This window comes from Corvus cornix, chromosome 3, assembly GCF_000738735.6.
Source record: "Corvus cornix cornix isolate S_Up_H32 chromosome 3, ASM73873v5, whole genome shotgun sequence".
In the NCBI taxonomy this organism is placed as follows: Eukaryota; Metazoa; Chordata; class Aves; order Passeriformes; family Corvidae; genus Corvus; species Corvus cornix.
This window is the reverse complement of record NC_047056.1, coordinates 933,277-951,977: the sequence shown is the minus strand read 5'-3', so window position 1 is coordinate 951,977 and position 18,701 is coordinate 933,277. Positions and strand designations below refer to the sequence as shown.

The window sequence follows — 18,701 nt, the reverse complement described above, 5'->3', positions numbered from 1 at the left end:
TCCCGGGATCTCGGAAAGCAAAGTGGAGAGATTTTACTTTCTGTTCCCACTTCGTGCATCAGTTACAGTATCTGTGAAACTGGGGTTTGCAAACAAACGCCTCACATGGGCTCCCGTGTTCTTTGCTGCCCAAAACATCGGGTTTGAATCTTCCCTCGTATTGCTAAGGACAATACACAGAGATCAGTAAAGCAAATGTTTCATTTTTCTTGTTGGTACTTGCTGGAAGAACGTTAGAAACATGATACCTGGGGCTCACGTTTTCCTGCCCTCGTATTTCCTCCTTTTGCTACATTTTGAGCATCAGGCCTGAGACAGCGTTGCTGGTTTTATGTAGCATTCACTACAAGGAGATTTTTAGGATGGAGCAGAATCCACCATCGCTGCTGGAGTTGTCAGAGAGACTGTTGTGGTCCAGAACTGGGAGAAAACAGCAGGACCCAAGCTCCTGAGTACCGAGGGGTTTCTCTGCTTCAGCTCTGTGCATTCTGACTGTGCAGTAACGTGCTGAGTCAGTGATTTGTGTATGGCAAGTAAATCATTGCATTTTTAAAAATGCGTTCAATTTCTGTTTGCTGAGCAAACAAATACTGAGAGGCAGTATATCCAGTGGCAGGAGTTTAAAGAAAATGTTGGGGATTTTTTCATTGTGGCATTCGTGATCTGGTGCTGGTTTTTACACACAGCACGGTGGTGTAGGGCTGTAGCTGTGCCCTGCCTCACTTGGATTGATCTGTGTTTACCTTCAATATTCAGGACAAGAATTAAGTCATACTACTCAACTCTTTCAAAATCCCTTTCAGCATCCAAAGGCCGACCATCTGTCCAGTCCAGCCATTCTTTCCTCCCCCAGTATGCATTTTAGCCGGTGCTTTGAGCAAGGCTGTATCCTGGAGAACCAAAATATGAAGGGAAATAAAGGTCTTGGGCCTGGGGCCACGTTTAGCAACGCAAACGCTGTAAATTGCAGATGGTTTTTGTGAACGAGTGCAGAGAGCCCCTGGTTTTGTGGTGCTTCAGCGTGCTGGTCTGTGGCACGGTGGGTGTCCAAGGCACAGGCAGGCTCCTCTGTGGAGAGGTTTCCAAAACAGCCACTTTTAATTCCTTGCCCAGTATTTCTGCATGCCAGCTCGTCGTCTCGCCACTGATCCCCCGCTTCAAACAGTCCATTCGGCAAATCCGTGTGTGCTCCCCCGCTCCTTTTTGGGACTGAAGCGTTTTAACTTGCTGGCAGATCTGCAAGAAAAGTGGGATTTTTCTCAAGCTTTTTGGGAAGTGCAGGTGTTTTGTCTGGGAACGTGCTGGTGGTTTGTGTGCAGTGTCAGGCATGTGTGAGGCTCAGCCACGGTGCTGCCTCTTCTCTGTTGCTGATGTTCTGCAGGTCCGAGGTTGGGTTCCTGGTGAAGCTCTTCCAAGATGTTGTCTCGCTGGCCGAAACTGAGTTGGGAACAAATCCACTCAGCATGTGCATTTGCTAAGGCATGCTTGTCAATATACCACTCCATTACAGCTGGTATTTAGGGGGTGCAGTTCTTTTACATGAAGAAAGCTGGGATGTTGCTCCTGGGCAGTCCCTCTCCTCCTCTCCACAAGCATTTGGACTCTGTTTAACTTGTTGTCAGCTGAAAAAAATGTGCAGACAATCTCAGTGAGGCTTGAGCAGCACACAGGGCATCCTGGTGAAGGAATGAGAAGGAGGCACCTCTTGCCCCTCTCTGCTGGGATCGTGCCGTTGCCCGTGCTCCGGTTTTCTGGATGTGCAGAGATGTCCCAGTGTTTGCTTCTCGGGGCTGATGGATGTGAGTCCTCCCAGTGCGAGGAGATCTACAGGCAGAAGTCTCTGCCTGAATGCAGCAGAACGAGTTTAGATGCTGTACACGTGTTCTAGCAGTATTTTAAATCTGTAAGCAGGGGTCCCATTCCACCCTTAGTTAGCTAAATGGAAGCGTTAGTTGAGGGAATTACTCTTAAGGCTGTTCTCTGACAGGTAACTGATTTTATACAATCGGCATTTACACTAAGATTTTAATACTGCCTGTATTTTGTTTAATACCAACCTTTTTATTTTTAGATTAAAATATTTTTAGCAGCCTTTCTGCATGTTGCCTGTAAAATATTTGATGTAATTTGGGTTTATTAAGAGAGATAAGGGGGATGTTGTTCTATCAGCTGTTAAATATTGTTGCGTGTTAATCCATATTTTAAAAGTTCAAAGTCTGTGCTAGCTCACGTTTCTCTGTTCTTGTTGCTGTTGGTACAGATGTGCTCGTATCGAGCATTCCCATTTGTGTGAAAAACAGAATTCAGCTCAGGCCATGCATAGATTGTCAGAAAGATTAAAGTGTGCATCGTGCAATTTTTCTTCTTTCAGAAAGGGGCCTTTGATGTGCTAATGTTCACTTTCTCTCTTTTCATGGCGAAGTGCTGGGCATTGTTTCAGGCTCTGGAGCAGTGTCTGCTTTGGAGAGGCAGATTCAAACCGGGAGCCCAACCTTGCGCAAGGTAGCAGCATGTGCAGCGGTATTGCTGGCATTGTCCAGGGGATCAGATATAGCAGTGTGCCTGCACAGATAAACTCCAGGGCAGGGAGTGAGAAGAGATGTTGCCAAAAAAGCCAAATATTGAACATCCAATATCCCACTTCTGCGTGCCAGTGTTCCTGCAGTTACACCGAGTCACACGCCGCAGGCCCAAACTGGAAAGCTTGGCAGTGCAAGAGGCGCTCTAGGCTCTGAAATCACACCCAAAGACAAGGCTGTCATGTATTTCCAAAGTTAATTGGCAAGTGAAATTATTTGGATGGGCTCGTCTTGGGTTGCAGCGGGCATTTCCCAGCTAATGGATAAAATTTTGCAGGCTGCTCAGGTAGCAGGGGCCTGATGTGGGTGGTGACACGGTGGTCGTAGTGACAAAGGTGCGTGGAAAAAGGCTGTTTACAGCTGCTCGTTCTTATGCCAAAAGACACCAATTCTCCTTTTGTAATTGACTGGGAAGAAATGGTTTCCTGAGCTCCTCAGAGTGTAAGTATGGGAAGAGACAGTGTGTAAGTGGGCAGGAGCGAGTGCAGTGCCGGTTGTGTTCTGCAGAAGATGGATTAGTTGGTAATTGAAGGATAAAAGCCTTCCTTTTCAAACTGGGTGAAATTCGGGGGTTGATTTTTGAGACAGTAAGTTAAACAAAATTGGAAGAAAACCCGAACACAGGAAAACCTGACAGCAGCCCGACAGCACACAGGGTCCCTGCCGTGTAGCTTCTTCCCTGGGTCGCTATCCCTGCATGTTCTCCTTCTCTGCCTCCACCAGCTTCGATGCTTCATTAAAAATTCCTGCCTTTCTGTTTGGGATCCTCACGATCTCCTTTCATACCTGATGTGACTCAGCAGTTAGGGATGTAAAGAACTTTAGAAGCATAGGTTAAAGGGCACTGGCTGGAAGCAGCAGCGAGAACACTGAGGAGCTGACGTGACTTCAGCAGAAGCTTCCCGAGTTTGTGCTCAGGCTGGCTCTGTGGGGAGGCTGTGCCACCTGGGCACGGCGTCCCCTGGGCACCAGGGACTGAGCTGCTGGGCACGCTCGCCTCATTAGGGTCCTTTCTGTGATCCGTGGAGCTGCAGACGGTGCTCGGAGGCACGTGCCGGGGAAGGGTTGGCCCGCGCGGTGATTTGCGGTCGCCGTCACAAAGGAGCATCTCTGCGCTGGCTGCAGAATGAGATGTGTCAGGAGGGCCTGGCAGGAAGCAGATGGAAGGGGCTGTGCAGAGCAGAGTGGCGCGGGACTGTCACCGGGGGCTCCGGGGCAGGTTTTTGGTAGCCGTGGAGAAACGATCGGAGCAGCACACTTGTCACCAGTTGCCATCCACCTCTCCCGTCTGCGCCAGCTCGCAGGGACCGGTGACTCTCCTGCAGGATTCCCCCCTCCCATCACAGCTGTCTCTGCAGCAGCGCTGGCTCGCTCGTTTGCCATCTCAAATCAGATTAATTGTCCATTTTAACAAAGTGCTGCCGCTCTGTGAGCTGGCCGTAATCTCATCGCGGTGGAAGTGGGTGCTCCATAACCCAGACACCTCGGGGATGCAGGAGTGCACGGCCCCGGTGCTTGCACGGCTCACTCGCTCACTGATGCTCTTTCCTGGTTGGTGTACTGGTGTGAGCCCACCCTTGTGAGCACCTGGGGGGTCTCACATGGGCAGGGGTCATTGCACCTCCCCCCTGGTGACGTGCAGCTTGGCCGGCCTGGCCCCAGCCTGCTCTGCTCCTGCACTGCTCTTCGGTGGCTTTTAATCCAAATACACAGAATGCCCCGAACTGGGACGGGCTCCAGCAGCACCTCAGCTGTTCTCTGGGACCACCAAAAGTGGTTTGTCACTCGTTGTTTCTATCGTATTTATTCCTATAGGTAGGAGTTTTTCTTTTGCACTGTTCTGGGGTTCAGCACTTCCATTCCCCTGTGTGTTAATACCTGTATACAACAGCCTGGTTTCTGACCTCATTTCCTCCTTTTCAAAGCTGGTTTGAACCTGGTCAGTCCTGGGTGCTAAAGCAGGCTGTCAGCTCCGGCGTGCAGCCAGCCAAGCAGCCCTCCCTACTGCTCTCTCTCCACTCCTGCCATCATTTCTCTTGTGCTTGGGTTTAGAACTTGGTTGTTTAATAGTGTATTGTACAGCTCACTCAGGAACTTGCCCCGTAATTATTTGTAATGATAAGACTTCATGGCTACCCTGAGTTACTTGAAACTTACGGGAAATTTTTTCAGAAACAGCAGGACATTTAGAACTTAACAACACTGAAACCAATGCATTGACTCGCCTTTTTGTGAAGGAGTCACTTACATTTTCAGTTTTGCTCCCTCTCCACTCACATGCCCCACCTCATAAGTTAAAAAAAGCAGATTTCATAAACATGCACCGGAATTTTAATTTACTCCTCTGGGGAAATGGGGAGCCATCACACTGGCATACACGCTGGCTGAGCTGAGCTGTGCTGTGGAAGTGGAATCCAGTTCCCCTACTGGGAGGTCACTTTCAGGGGGGAAAAGAAAGTTATTTTGAACGCGGACTTAATCACCTGCTTTTGGGGATGCGGTTTTACCGAGGTGCCCGGTGGTGGGTGCGCGCTGCTCTACCTGTTGCAGGCTGTCTGTTGAAGGAGTATGTTCATTTAATGGATTTTAAGCAACATTATTCAAAGAGCAACGAAAGGCATTCTGTGTTACACGAATAAAAGATTTCCCCGTGCTCCTTGTTAACCCTACAATGCCAGCCAGTGTAACTGAAAAGCAGCCACCTGGCAGGGAGCTCCGGCCTCAGCTGCCGCAGGGCCCGGCCAGAGGCAGCACCAGGCGTTGCCGTGTGGTGCCGGACGATGGTCAGTGGGGCCGGGGTGGCCAGAGGGGACCCGCTCAGGGGCACAGGTACAGCATGGAAAGGGACACTGAGACGTGGAGCTCCCCGAGTCCCTGCGGCCTCTGGCACTCGGTCAGGCCTGGGAGCTGTTTGTCCGCGTCTGCCACCCAGAGCCCCGTGCCCAGGGCAGCCCGTGCTCAGTCCCCGCTCTGCAATAGCCACAGGTACGGCGGGTGATAATTTTAAACCTCCGTCCCCCTTACACTGGTTTTAATTTAAAGTCGGGACATCCCCGCTGGTTTCTTGCTGGGCTTTCGCTAATTCGTTCTTCCTTCCTGCCCTCTAACATCGAGCAATTTCCCCGCTTGTCTCACCGCAGCAACAAGTCTGTTTTGTGTTAAGCATCTTGCAAATGGTGTCACTCATAATGGATGTGATAATAAGCCCCAGTTACCTGTCCCTGATTGTAATAAATGTAAATTACCAACTATAATAGACCTGAAACTGAGCCATTTAGTGTTAGACCCAGAAGTAATGAAAAGATCTGTAATAAACTAGAAGGGGCAAAATTATTTTGGTGTAATTATATTTTGTTCTGCTTGTAGCTGCTGGATCATCATACTCTTATCAAACTGACAGGGTTTGGTAACATTTAGTAGGTGAGAAAATGTATTTACAAATTGAAAAGACTCGTTCCTTAACGCGTGACGGTTTGACAGCCCATCGGTTATATCCAAGGCACAGAGGTGCCCCTTTCCGAGATGCTGTTCCACTGGCTGTGATTCAGTTAGACCTAAATGAATTGAGCTGCTTTTAGGAACAAATTCATTTGGCGTATGCGTTTGTACTCCATGTAATTCCAGGAATCCCTCTGTCTGTGTGTTGCTCAGCAGCAGCTCAGTGAGGCTGGGCACATAAAACCCACCTCAGTGTCACTGCAAGTCATTCCAGGGGATGGGAATCACACCCCATAATGGCAGCACAATTTATATTTTTCTAGCCATATATGTTAACAATTTTATGGCACGTTCTCATAAAAACAAACAAACAAAAAAACCCCCCAGAAAACTTGTAAACGCAACTGCTCCACAGATTGTAAAATTTGTAAAAATTGTATTTTCACAGCAATTAAGCTTCCCAGGGACTGACATTTGGAAAACATTTAATTTTGAAGACCTGGAAGCATCACTGTCAAACATCAAAAAATCAAATCTCTTTGTGCGAGCAACACACGAGTATGACATTCCATAAGCAATGGAGGAAGGCATTTGTTGCCTCCCACAGGCTTACAGGGCTTTTTGCTGCTTCCTCTAAGACAAGCTGTGACTGTAATCTCAGCTGATTGTGAGGCTGCAGCTGCCCCAGAAGTTCTGGGTGCGAATGTGCAGCCAAGTGGGACTTTGCCCTGTTCAGCACAGATTGTGTAGGCGACATTGTCATCGCCCTGCTCTGCTGTTCTGCAGCGAATGCTGAGTTATGAGTCTGGCTTTATCTCTCCTTCCCCTGCCTCTGGCTGTTTAGTTTCAAAGCTGGGAACTGCAGAGGCTGGAACCTTCACGTTCTGAATGGTTTGGGGTATGGCATTATCCCAGGAGACTCCCAGCTGTACCTTCGCCTGGATACTGCTGTGATGGACCTTGACCTGTTCCTTTTCTCCAGGTGCACTGTGGAGCAGATCTCGTGTGGCATGTCAACTCTGTTGGTGAGATCTTTGGCTTTAGGAGAACATCCTTGTGTTTGGGGAGTGGGAGGGATGGCAGTAAGTGTAGGAATGTTAAATGTACATGGCTGTTAAGCTGGAGACACTGCAAGTCTGTGTGTTTGTGTATGTGCAATGACCAAAGCATGACACCACCAGTTCAAAAACCTTTATAACCCTCTGTATAACCCTCTGTCTTTTCCTCTTTGGGGCTTTTTTTTTTTTTTTTTTAAATTACAAAATTTTAAGATACAAGTGAATACCAACAGCATTTTGTCATCAACTGATAAAATTCATAAAATAATCTCACAAACCTTGCGGGCAAGTCTGCACTTTTCCTACACGTCTGAGTACAGGACAGGAAGGTGTTGCCGGCCCAGCATCCCCCTGCTAGCAGCTCTTCATTTCTGGTGGGAGAATCTCACTGCCTGGCTGTCCTGGCCCCACCACCTTGGGATCTGGAGTTTGGCTGGATCCCTGTGAGTTCCACCTGGAATTTCACAGTGCGGATCCCAATAGAGTGGCTCCCTGTGATCCCAGTGCCCTCAGGAGAGAGGAGCTCAACATCTTTGCTCTGGGGCACTGGGAAGGTGGCTTTCAATTAGACCTGGGCAACTCCTGTCCCTGTATCTCTCAGATTCATCAGGGAACTGTACGGCTACTTCTAGAGAAAGTATATTTGGGGGGAATCATGCCCCACTAATTTGCTGGCCAAAACCTTGTGCCCTGGGAGTTACGATACAGAACTCTTTCACAAGCAGCTTCTCGGTGGTTAGATCTTAGTGTGCCCTGTGGAGTGAGCTACCTGTCAGGGCTCCTGCGCCTCTGAACTGGTAACAGGCCATTATGTCATCATTGTAACTGAAATATTTTCATCTGAGCCGTATCAGTACAGTGATAAGCACGGAGTGCAGTGGCTGATTGGACCTTGGATGGGCAGAGGGCTGTTTGCACCATGCAAAACGTACAGTGCCGTGTTCTAGGCACAGCTGTGTGTGGTTTGTCGCCTCTAGCACATGAGGAACATGCTTAATGGGAACAAAGTCAATAAAGGGGATGAGGCGCAGGCCTAGCTCTTTTTTCCACAGAGCAGGTTTGTGTACAAGCAGGACTACCTGGGAGGAGAGGATTGCAGGGACTCTGCGGTAGAAGTACAGAGCTTTGGGTAGGGATGCGCTCGAGTGCTGTCAGAGCACAGAGTGGTGTGAGAGCAGGGGGTGACCCGGTGTCCCTTTGCTCCCGCCCCAGAGCGGCCGGTCTGTACTGGTACGTGTGCCTGCTCCCGGGGGCTTCCTGCCTGCAGGAGTGCTCGGAAATTAAGATGAAAGCTTGTTTTCTGCCTTATTCATAATAAATGCAAGATTCTCCCCTGAAGCACTTGGCATGACTAATGTGCCACATATTCTTGCTATCCCAGAGCGGCAGGCGAGTGCTTCTGCCAGACGGGTGCTTGCAGCACACCTTGGGCCACGCGCTGCCCAACGGCGTCAGGAGCCAAGCGCCAGCGCGGGGCTCCGCACAGACGAGTGTGAGCTGGAGCCTTTTGCCTCAGGGCACCTTCAGTATGACTTTGCTGTTACACTGCTTGATTTCCACAGAGATGCTTTGAAACCGTGTGAAACGTGTTTCTGTTGTTGTTTTGCTGCACTTTCCCCTTTAAAGCAATTACTGGCGACCGTCTGTGAGGGAGCCGCGGTATCGCACCGCGCGTGCTGGGAAGCGCCGTGGCAGCGTGCCCTGTGACTCAGAGCACTCGCGGGTTCTCTGGGACCTGAGGCCCATCTCCATCAGCCGACACCGAGGTTCTTTTGTGATCCTGTGCAGGGACCCAGGCCCCGCTGCGGGGAGGGAGGTGGCAGAGCTCCAGGCACGGTGCCGAGGCGCTGAGCAAACGCTCCATAAATGAGGAAGCCCTTTGCAAACCTCTCTGTACCTGTCAGTCTCAGGGAGAGCCGTGTCTCTTCCACACCAGCGTGTCCTGGGCTCCAGCCATCGCCCCCAGCACAGAGGGCTGCCTGTCTGTGCGATTGGTGGCACAGCAGCAGAAAATTATGCTGCAGAGAGGATGAGCCCTTGGTTTTGGCAGCAGAGGATCATCTGCCCCATTTGGATAAGGAGGAGGAACAGCAGCCTTGGCACAGGCCAGCCCTGCTCCGCCAAGGGAGCCCTGGCTCCCCCGGCTGCAGTGTGGACAGATGGCTGTGATGGGGGCTGGCCATGGGGAGAGGGGGCCCACAGACCCCATCGGTCACACAGCCTCGGCTCACGCGCGTCCCACGTGTTACATGGACCAGTTTAAGGCAGGCGTCACTGGAGAGTTTCCATCTTGGATGCTTTGGTTTATAAAAAGCACGTAGGTCTGCGGTGGCTGACGGGTATAGTTTAATTGCACCTGTTCAATGAAGGATATACGTTACTAAAATTCCCCCGAAAGTTCCCGGTGAAATTCGTGTGGCGGTGGCGGTCACTAGACCATAAACGATGGCAAGCCCAATCAAGCAGATTGAGTTTCACACCAAAACTGCCTACCACCTCATTTTAAAAGCACAGTAACTCCATCCTCTTCAGAGCAGGGGAGGAAAATTAGGTGCAAAAAGGTCATCAGCCGACACATCTCTGCTAACCTCAGTTTTATGGTCCCAGCTTTATTCTGCTCTGGTAAGTCCCAAACATTTATGTTCTTGTTTGTTTTCCAAACTGCTGTCACGGTGTCAGGAGCAAACCCTTTTTGTGAACCATCTTTGGGCCCTGTGATACAATCAGGAGGAAGCTGAAATAGATGTTTCTTGCGCTGAACGGTAAAGTCAAAGATTTTCTGCAGGTCTCCCTAACCGGGTAGAGAAGGACTTGGCATGCGGACATGTAGGCAGCCTTGATGTCCGATGGGCTGGAAAGAGCTGTCTACCTCTATACTTGCAGCATCTCCACTGGCCCAATGCCCCAAAAGCCCTTCTCCGGGTGGGCTGCACATCGCAGATGGGAGCTGCAGCAGGGCCATGCCAGCAGTGCGCATTAGGGTCCCTCTGGAGCCAGAGGAACAGGCGTTGCAGCGAGGGCTCTCTGTGGACCCCGGCAGTGTCCCGGGTGCCAGGCCTGGGAGTGGTGCCCTGTGGTGTTGGCACGACCCCCAGGCCATGGAGAGCAGCCAGGCGCTTCTCCCCAGCCTGTCCGCAAACCCACCGACACTCCTGTCTTTTATTTGCCGCTGTGTCAGCGGAGCGCCCCGATCTTTCCGTGTATTGGTGAGAGTATACAAATGCTGCCAAAACGTTTCCATTTTCAAACAGTAGCGTGGGGGGCAGCACGGGCTGGCCATTGCTGTCAGCAGGGGTGGGGCCCTAAGAGTTTTGCTTGAGGTCAGCACAGAGTTAAGGTTAATAAGCAGAAGTTTGGTATTTTCAGGATCTGCTTGAGTAATCATCTTCTATATTCCCTTGTTTCTCAACAGGGCAGTTTGTTATGGTTTAGTGTTGTGTGTGTGTGTGTGCAGGGAGGGAAACACGGGGCAGATCCTGGCCCTGGGGTGGCTCAGGTCACCTGCAGAACACAGATTATGAGGACTTCGAAGGGTTTTCAAGGTCATTATGTTTTAAACTGGAAAAACATGTGTGTCTGAAACTGGCTCTGTGTTGCAGAGGTTAAATGTAGAAGTGATGCTGGTGGGTAAGAGCCGAGCACTGGCTGGTGCCCGCCTCTCCGGTGAATTTTCAAAAGCTTCTGCCTTTTGTCTTCTTTTGCATCCTCCATCTGGAAGGAGGTCCTGTGTGTTTCACTTTGCAGGTCATCCTGCTGCTGCAATAAGATGTTGTGGTTTATTGCAAATAGCTGATGTTCACATTTTTACGTGTTGGGGTTTTTTTCAAACAGCCTTCATTGTATGGTTGAAATGTTAAAATAATTGATATGCTGACAAAACACTACTAGAAGCTCATAATATTCAAATATTGAGATTTGATTGCTGTATTCAAATAGGAGCTAAATTCCTGCTCTCCCGCAGTTTTATATATATTCATGATCAATAATTCACACCTTGTCGTGGCTCTCAATGTCATTATTTCATATGAAATGAAAAAAAAACCCTGTTTGCATCTGTTTAAAACATTTTGCTCTGGAGTTTTGCCTTGGCAGAAGTAAAATGTAAAATAATGCAGCCGTGGAGAGGTGGGTCAAATTGTCGTACATATTAAAAGAGGAGCTTTTGATCAGCTCCTTCAAGGGTCTGGTATAACTCCATTTATCTGCAGATCTCAGGGGATGCCCCAAGCCCCCAGATAACTGGGGGCTTAGTTAATCAGGGCAGCCAGCTGTCCAGCTTTCCGCCGGGGTAGGGTTCAAGCTCACAGCCTGTCCTCTGCAGCCAGGCCTGCCGCAGCGGCGGATTTGTGCGTTCCCTGCAGCGCTCCAGCCCCGAGGCTGCTCTAGGAAAGCCAGCCAGGCACTTGGGGCTCCCTCCCAGCCCTGCTCAGAGCTGGGGCATTGCTGATCCATGGCTTGCATTTTTAAACCAGTAGTTTATGTGCACTTGATCTAAATTCTGCTTGATGCTGGGGGCGCCTTGGTGTCAGGTGGGCTCTGCCCAAAGCTCGCAGGAGAGCTGTGACAAGAAGTTCAGGTTAGAGAGGTTCAGTGTGAGGTTCTAATGTGTGTAACTCAGTGATATTTCGTGGTTGGCTCCTAGGCTAGGCAGTGCAGCTCTGACAGAAGTATTGCTCCAGGGATTTTCAGGACAGACGCGTTCCTACAGGGCGATAAATAGGAAAGCTCGTGATGCTTTTTTTACAGGATGGAGGTGTTTTTCGGAGGGTTTTTTTACAGCTTGTTCCCAGTGCCTCCACATTCAAACTCCTAAACTTCAGTAAAATTTTAGTTGACTTTTTCTTTTTTTAATGAATCCCAACTGTTCTCCCCAGGCTGCATACGTACTGAGACTGAGATAGCAGGGAGTTTAATTTCATTTTGCCGCAGTCACTTAATTCTTTCTTGATTAAGCTGTGAGTGCAAACGAGCACGGGCATCCCGCTTGCTGCCCGTATGGCAGGAGCTGCTGTGCTCCCGCTGCTCCAGGGAGCCTGGGAGGGCACGGGGAGCACGCCGAGCCGAGGTGGCTGGCGAGTGGAGCTGGGGTGTGCAGCACTAGGCCTCGCTGCACTGGGGCTATCTGCACCCACTCTTTTTGGCTCTTCAGTGTGCAGGAGAGGTGCTGAGCCAGGAGCCTTCCTTGCGTGCCTCCAAAGTGCTGGTGGATCTGCAGCGCTCTCCAGATCTTGGAGTGTTCTTCCTCAGCTGCCTCTCCTGTAGCTGCCCAGCTGTTTATCCTGGTGCTTTTTCCCAGTCTTCTGTGTGGCGAGCGGCACCCTCCAGCTCATCAGTAGGATTTTACCGGGTGCAGAGCAAACCTGGGCAGCGCCTCCTCCCCGTGTTCCCGTGCAGCATTTATCCGAAGCGCAGCAGCCCAGCAGGGCATTATCAGGCAGAGCGTGAAAAGGCTTTTCTCGTCCCCCCCCCGCCCCGCCTGGTTGGAAGCCCACGAGCAGCTCCGGCCGGGGCCGGGCGCTGAATCGAGCGCTGCCGGCCGGCCCGCAGGCTCAGGTGGTCGCCAGCCCCCGGTGTCGCCGAGCCCTTTCAGCAATTTGTCACGGCCGGGCCCGCTCCCGCTGCGCCAGCACGTGCCAGCTCCGTGTCGGAGGGGCTGCTGCCAGACGGGCGCGCAGCCCCCGCCGGCCCGGCCGGCGCTCGCCCGGCATCGCGCTCCGCACGGCCCTGGCAACAGCCGAGCGCCGAGGAATCGGCATCTCCATAATGAGGAGTGAATGGCATCCGTCAGTCCCTTTAGAATTGGGCCCAGGCGTGTGCCTCCTCTCCGAGGAAGTTTGGCAGCCTATTCATTAACAAGAGTCATCAGGAGTTCAGCCCATAAAGGGGAGGCAGCCCCGCACGCCGCGGGCTGGCGCTGGCGCTGTCAGGAATGCGTTCTCCCGGGCTTCAGGCAAGGCAGGAAAACTGAGCAAATAACGCTGTCAGCAGGTGCAAAGGCTGAAATGCTGCTGCCTATTGATTTTCTTCCTTCAGGCTTCCACGGGAAGTTTATAAGAAGATTTATCACATATCAATCGTCCTCTGTGAGCATTAAAAGCAAAATTCTTCCTTTCTTTCTTTTCCCTTTGTTGCCACCACGCCTGCAGGAACTCACATGCAACGAAGACGTGCTTTGCTTATTCCCTTCGAGGTCGACGCTAGACCATCGTCTCCTGGCTTTAAGCACTGCTTTGCTCTGATTTTTTTTTTTTTTAATAGTGTTTCAGAGTGGTTTTGTTAATGTACTGCAAGTCACAAATGGCACTTCAATATTAATTAGTAATGCTTTTCAATTCTAAATACCCTCACCTGCATTCTGTTGTCACTGGTGTTATTCTCCTGCTCCTAATTTCTAAATTCAGCTTGGCCTTTGCTCCCACCGAACAGCCTTGCAGAGCTCGAGTGCATTTCCCCATAACAGAAACACAATGAGGCGCTGAAAACTTTTGTTTTCACTGAGGAAACGGAGAATGAGATGTCATCCTGGCTCCTGCGAGCCCTAATTCATAAAGTCATACGTGAGGCTCTCCAGCCCATTGTAGATTTGTCCCAGGCGTTATCCTGTTATTGGAAGTGTATGATTCACCTTCTGAGCAGACAGAAGCTGCACACAAAAGGGGAAGATTTGCTTTCTCCGCTGTGAAAGGCTGCCGCAAGCAGGGGTCCTATTAAGACAGCTGGAAAGTTGCTTCAGCTTGTTACGCTTGTAAGTTTTATTGGTGACTGGTTTTTGATTACACATTTGAATGCTGTGTGTTCCAGGTTGCCGAGTTTTAATTAAAAGGCAATAGTCTCCATGTTAGCTCGCTTTGTTGTCTGCATTATTCAGGCCATAATGCATGCAAGTTGCGGGCTGGGTTTGTCCACCGTGCATCATTTATTTGGGATACATAAGGTTGCACCTTCTAGCACCTGCCCTAAATATAACCATCACGCTATTGGAATTGGGTTTATTGTGCTTAATTTCTTCTAGGAAGTCCAGTGATCAGATGAATCTGGGGGGAGTTGTACCCCTCTGTCCTGTAGCTTTTTTTCTCCAATCTAGTAACTTTTCAGGAATATTGTGTGCCAGGAGCTTCCCGTAGTGCCGCAGCCTGTCTGTGACAGTGGATTTTGGTCTGGGGCTTTGCTCCAGCGCTCGGCAGCTCCCAAGTCACAGCTTCTCAGTCAGGAAGCTCAAAGGTGTTACCCTGAATTTCCAGCCCTGAATGTATCCCCTCCTTGTTGGCTCCCGTTCAGAACCATTGGGCAGTTCTGGTCCGGTTCCCTGCCCGTTCCAGCCCAGTCAGTGTGGATATGGGGCTGGGGGCTGGTGTTCGGGGATGCCATGGGACAGCCTTGAGTTCTGCACACACCTTTCCTTAACGGGGCATTGCAGCTACGAGGAGAGAGCTCTGTACCTTGAAGCCATCATCCAGAACCACAAAGAAGCGATGACGTTTGAGGATTTTGCTGCTCAGGTCTTCTCTCCCTCTCCCAGCTACTCCCTCGGTGGAACTGGTGAGTCTCTGCACATTGTTCTTCTCTGTAGCCCCAAGAAGCACTTGAGCAGCAGATGTACACCTGTTTTTTGTAGATAAATGCTTGCAAATTTAAGAAGACTATTCTTCCCCTGAATCAACTAATGAATATCAAAAGGAATGATGACATTCATTTTAATTTGTTTTGCATCAGAGCTATTCACACTGCTCCTTTCTCCAGCTATCCTGTTAACCCCCAACTCCAGCGAGGTTAATGAACTTTCTCGCAGTGATGGGCTCGGGCTCATTCAGGACTCCGGGTTCTTGCTGAGCTGGGAATATGTTGTTCAAAAGCGAGGCCTGAATCGGGCCTCACTTATCAAAAATAGTTCCTCGCAGGGGAAGCTGCTGCTAATGCTAAATGGGGATTACGCTGCTGAGCTACCAGGGTCAGGGATTAATGCACAAGAAACGCAGGAACGGGGTGCTGTTAGGGAATCGCAGCGGCGTGTGGGATGCGGGCGCGTCCCTTCCACGCAGGCGAGCACATTGCAGGCTGCCCTGCAGCACCTGGCCTGGAGCCTCTGCAGGGTTTGTGATGGGTGTGTGTGCGCGCACGTCAGTGCTCATCAGTCATCGGCCACTGAGAGGTGACAGCATTGTGCCGAACTCCGGGAATTTATTCCTCGTGTGCCTTGTGGAGGGTTAGGTTAGTGTGCAGGCACAATCGCTGCCCGGCTGGTTTGATTGAGTTTAAGTGAACCTCTCCTGAAAGGGAGCCGTTGGCTCTGAAGTGCACATTTCTAGTGCCTTCAAAATGTGGTTTTTTTCAGCATCCAGAGAGTATCTGGTCACCGTGTGCTGGACTCCCTAACAAAGATTCTTTAATCCATCGTTGACACTCCTAGGGTGACACTGGCACTTTCTAATCATTCCCTGCTTCTCTTCTGGATTGTTGAATAGATTATTTCCAACCTGTATAAACGTTGCAGGACATCTGCTCTATTTCTCTTTAGCCCGACTTGTTAGCAGATATCTTCCATCTAAACTGAAACACTGAAGGAAGAAATTAAATTTGCTCAAATAAATCACTTAGGAATAAAACCAGCCGTGCAGCATTGTCTAGCGTTGCTGGCTCCGATCCTGGCGTGCTCGGAGCTTTGTGAGGAGATAAGAGGCCTGTGCTGGCCGGGCAGTGGTGGCCAGGAGCAGCAGGCAGAAGGCTTTGGAGATAAGCGCTGGCAGGAGGGGAGGAAGCCGGGGCCATTTACATAATCGCGCCTCTGCGTCCTGGAGAGGCGTCAGGGAACACGGGATGGATCTATTGATCTCTGCTGAACTGGAATACTAAACAACGCTAGGAGAGCTTATAACTTAAAGCTTTGATTAATGTTTCCTACATTAAAAAGTAGAACAGCTGTGCATTAAATTCTTTTATACGCTCTGCCAAAAGTCTGAGACAAAAAAATCGCCCGTTTCAATAGGAGCACGGCGCGTGCCCAGGGCTGGTTGTTAGCACTTGAATCGTTTATCTGTCCATGTATCAGCAAATAGAAATGTAGATATAGTGATCTATTTTAAACGTTTTGCTCTGTGCATAGTTCTGTTTCATTTTCATGTTGTTCTGAGCACACAGTGTTGCATCACATGTGGTTCAGCAGGGCAGACCTCTCAGCAGCCCCACTTTCTGAAGGACAAGCTGTGTATGCCAAGCACAGTTACAGTGTTTCCCAGTAGCTGAGCATTTCAGAACACTGTTAAATCAGGAGTACCCGGGTATGATTTAATTATTTTAATTGCTTTCAAGTGCAAAGCCTGCCTCAGTCAGGTCCCAATTTTCAGACTTCTGAGCCTCAGAATTAATTTCCTGCTCGTGAACTGGAGGCCAGCCATGACTTCTGGTGTCAGAATCGCCACTTCAGAGAGTCTTCTCACATTACCTGCTGATTCTCCTGCCTGTTTAGTCAGTGATGAGCAGGGACAGTGTCAGCTGTGACCATGGGGATGTGTTTTCCATGAGATGCCCCTCAGCAGTCAGCAGGGAGGCTGGATGCAGCCCCGGCAGCTCCAGTGTTCCCCAGCCAGGCCTGCTCCATGCACAGATCCACCTGTCCTGCACCTGCAGGCATCACCTGTCTGCCACTTAGGAATACAGAGGGCATCTTTCCATTCTGAAACAGAAAAAATGAGCCAGGGAGCAGTAAACAAAAAGAAGCACTTTTCCCTGAAGGGAGGGATCAGGCACTGGCACAGGCTACCCAGGGAGGCACTGGGATGCCCATATCTGAAATGTTCAGGAGGAGTCAGGATGTGATTTCGGGGCAATGATGGTAGTGCTGGGTTGGCCACTGAACTTGCTGATCTCTTCCAGCCTTGATGATTCTGTGGGATGCATGGAGCTGGCGCAGGTGGCAGGACAAGCCAGCTGGTACTGCTGACCCTGCCGAGCATAAACTGCTCAGGTAAATTTAGGATTAATTCTCATCTGATCTGATTCTTATAATGCCCCTCAAGAGTGATCCTGTTTTGGTGCTGTGAATGCATGTGTGCAGCAGAGAGGGTCAGGGAGTAAGGGTGCTGCTTATCACAGTGCAGGGCGTTCTCAGGAGTTAACACAGTAAGGAGAAATCAAACACAGCTCTCAGTGACACGTTACTGGGGTATCACTGACTACGATGCAATTATTGGAACTGGATGTTTTTGTGTTTTCTGATGCTGCCCCTGGGAGTACACCCCCAGACTCGTGTGGGATGTGGTTTTCCTGCTCTGGCTTAGTCTCCCTGTCACCAGTCTTGCAGGTGCTGCATTTTCTGCAGGAAAATGGTCCAGATGATCTCCTTTGCTGTTTCCAGGCGCAGAGCCTTAAACTCCCTGTATGGATTATAGATAGGCCTGATATCTTCAGCGTTGAAAGTGCAGCCGTGTAGGCAGAATGGCCATCCCCGAACTCATTTAGGGGATGTGCAGATTAGGAACAAAAGCTGGGAATACGGCCCTTTGTTGTTAAACTGGTGCATTACATGCTGTATTTTAATTAGGCAGGGTTTGAGAGGCAGCCCAGGAAATCCTCCATAATCCAACACTATTGAATTATTCTCATCCTTTCCCTCTGCAGATTTCTCTCCTTTTAGTGGACAGGCTTTAAGCTGCTGTTCTCGCTCCCTCAGCCAAAACCAGAAACAGTTATTCAACAAAATACTTGAGTGTCCTTCAAAAAAATTGGTGAAGCAGAAGTGGGCAGAGCAGTGCCCTGACTTCAACTGCCTCTGTGGCTCAGAGGGGTTCTTTGGGGCTTGGGGCTGCTTTTGTGTGAGATCAGCAGCCAGAAGCATGGTGTTAACCTTGGGAAGTGAAAGGAGCTGGATATTCCAGAATAACTCTCTAGTCATAGCTTTCCCACCACAGGAATTCTGTCTGAGGGGTTTGTGCTCGACAGGGCAGGTTCCTGCTTTCCAGGGAACCCCGGAGCTGAGCGCTGCCGCCGGCACCTCAGGGGTTAATGGGAACGGGGCACACTTGACTGCTGAGAGGACTGATCTAATCACTGCCATATCCAAGTGCATCTGTTCACCATGAGGTCATTCTTGTGCATGCTAATGACTTGGAAAATAAAGCACAAAGCTCAACGTTATCAGGGAGGATATAGAGTAAATCTTGGCTTTTTTAGTTGCTAATGGATAGTGTGGAATGGGCAGGGAAAGCATCTCTGATTCTTGCATTCCAGCTTAATGTTTTTAAAGCATCCTTTTCAGTGGAGCATCAGAAAAACTGCTGGAAAACTTGGACATGTGGTATCTGTTGATAAATGGATTCTTTAATGAATATTATGGCATTGCCCAGGAGCAACACTTGAGTCAAGGAACTGTAGAGGTTTTCAGCATTCCCTGCTTTTAAAGCCTCGGGAGCTGTGCCTGCTGATTTACATAAAACCGAGATTTTGCAGCCTTTTTGTTGCAAAGGTGACACATGCTTTTCTTTTGTCTCTGGACTTTTACATGCATAAAGTTCTTGTAGGAAATATCTGAATGTACAGCAAACAAGCTCTGGTTTATTTTAAACCACTTTTTGTTCAGTGCTGAGCTTTATCCTTCCCACTTTAAAGCAAAAGCATTATTTGAATTGGATAT

At 49.8% G+C, this 18,701-nt stretch overlaps 1 protein-coding gene across 5 annotated transcripts in view; it reads left to right on the top strand.

Annotated features, from left to right (window-relative positions):
• Nucleotides 1–18,701, top strand: part of RALGAPA2 (Ral GTPase activating protein catalytic subunit alpha 2) — a 93,435-nt gene that overhangs the window by 67,289 nt on the left and 7,445 nt on the right. For 3 of the 5 annotated variants that reach the window (XM_039569650.1, XM_039569648.1, XM_039569651.1), the window contains one exon: nt 14,493–14,614. The exons of 1 other annotated variant lie outside the window; for it this stretch is intronic. In XM_039569650.1, the coding sequence (XP_039425584.1) occupies nt 14,493–14,614 (122 nt within the window). Of the gene's footprint in view, nt 1–14,492; nt 14,615–16,945; nt 17,037–18,701 lie in introns of all 5 variants that reach the window. One more of the 5 variants, XM_039569649.1, reaches the window with a different exon arrangement.